General features: G+C 39.8%; 1 protein-coding gene across 1 annotated transcript in view; it reads right to left on the bottom strand.

Moving 5' to 3' along the window:
* Positions 1-415: 415 nt before the first annotated feature.
* The window catches only part of LOC106105062 (Bloom syndrome protein homolog), an 11,604-nt gene continuing 11,494 nt past the window's right edge, over positions 416-525 (bottom strand). The window contains exon 16 of the mRNA XM_013285287.1: positions 416-518. Within this exon, the coding sequence (XP_013140741.1) occupies positions 416-518 (103 nt within the window). The remainder of the gene's footprint in view (positions 519-525) is intronic.

Here is a 525-nt window from a genome sequence, read left to right as displayed (position 1 = left end):
TATTTTGGAAACGAACATAGTATATTGTCCTTCTAGACGTATCTAGTATATGGTCCTTCGAGTCGGATCTATAATATGGTTCTTCGAGTCGGATATGTTGTTTCGAACGTTGATTTACAATTCATTTCAGAAACGGTTAGACATATTGGTTGTTCTGCGACAGATCTACTATATAGCCCATCGAGAGGGATCGAGTAACTTAAGACGTGCATGGTTTCAGTAAATCGTTGTTCCGGGACAAAAGTCGTTATAAATCCTAGAGTTATTCAAAATACCATAATGCAATTACATCTTTAATGTAGAATTTCTTGGATCTTTAAAAAAAACCTATCGAAAATGGGTCACACTACTCTTCAAAGCCTTATTTGGTGTATCGATTTAAAACCATATAAGCACTTTTAATACAGTTGCACTATTAACAAGTTTGACGTATAAATATGGACCTGCAGGCCTCGACGAGGTCGGCGTAGCAGCGCTCCTCGATGCGCTTGATGAGGGCGGTGATGTGCGTGGTGGTGCTGGCGG

The sequence above is a fragment of the Papilio polytes genome, unplaced genomic scaffold (genome assembly GCF_000836215.1).
Source record: "Papilio polytes unplaced genomic scaffold, Ppol_1.0 DF823177.1, whole genome shotgun sequence".
NCBI lineage: Eukaryota > Metazoa > Arthropoda > Insecta > Lepidoptera > Papilionidae > Papilio > Papilio polytes.
The sequence above is the reverse complement of the archived record's forward strand: the minus strand, read 5'-3'. Positions and strand labels throughout refer to the sequence as shown.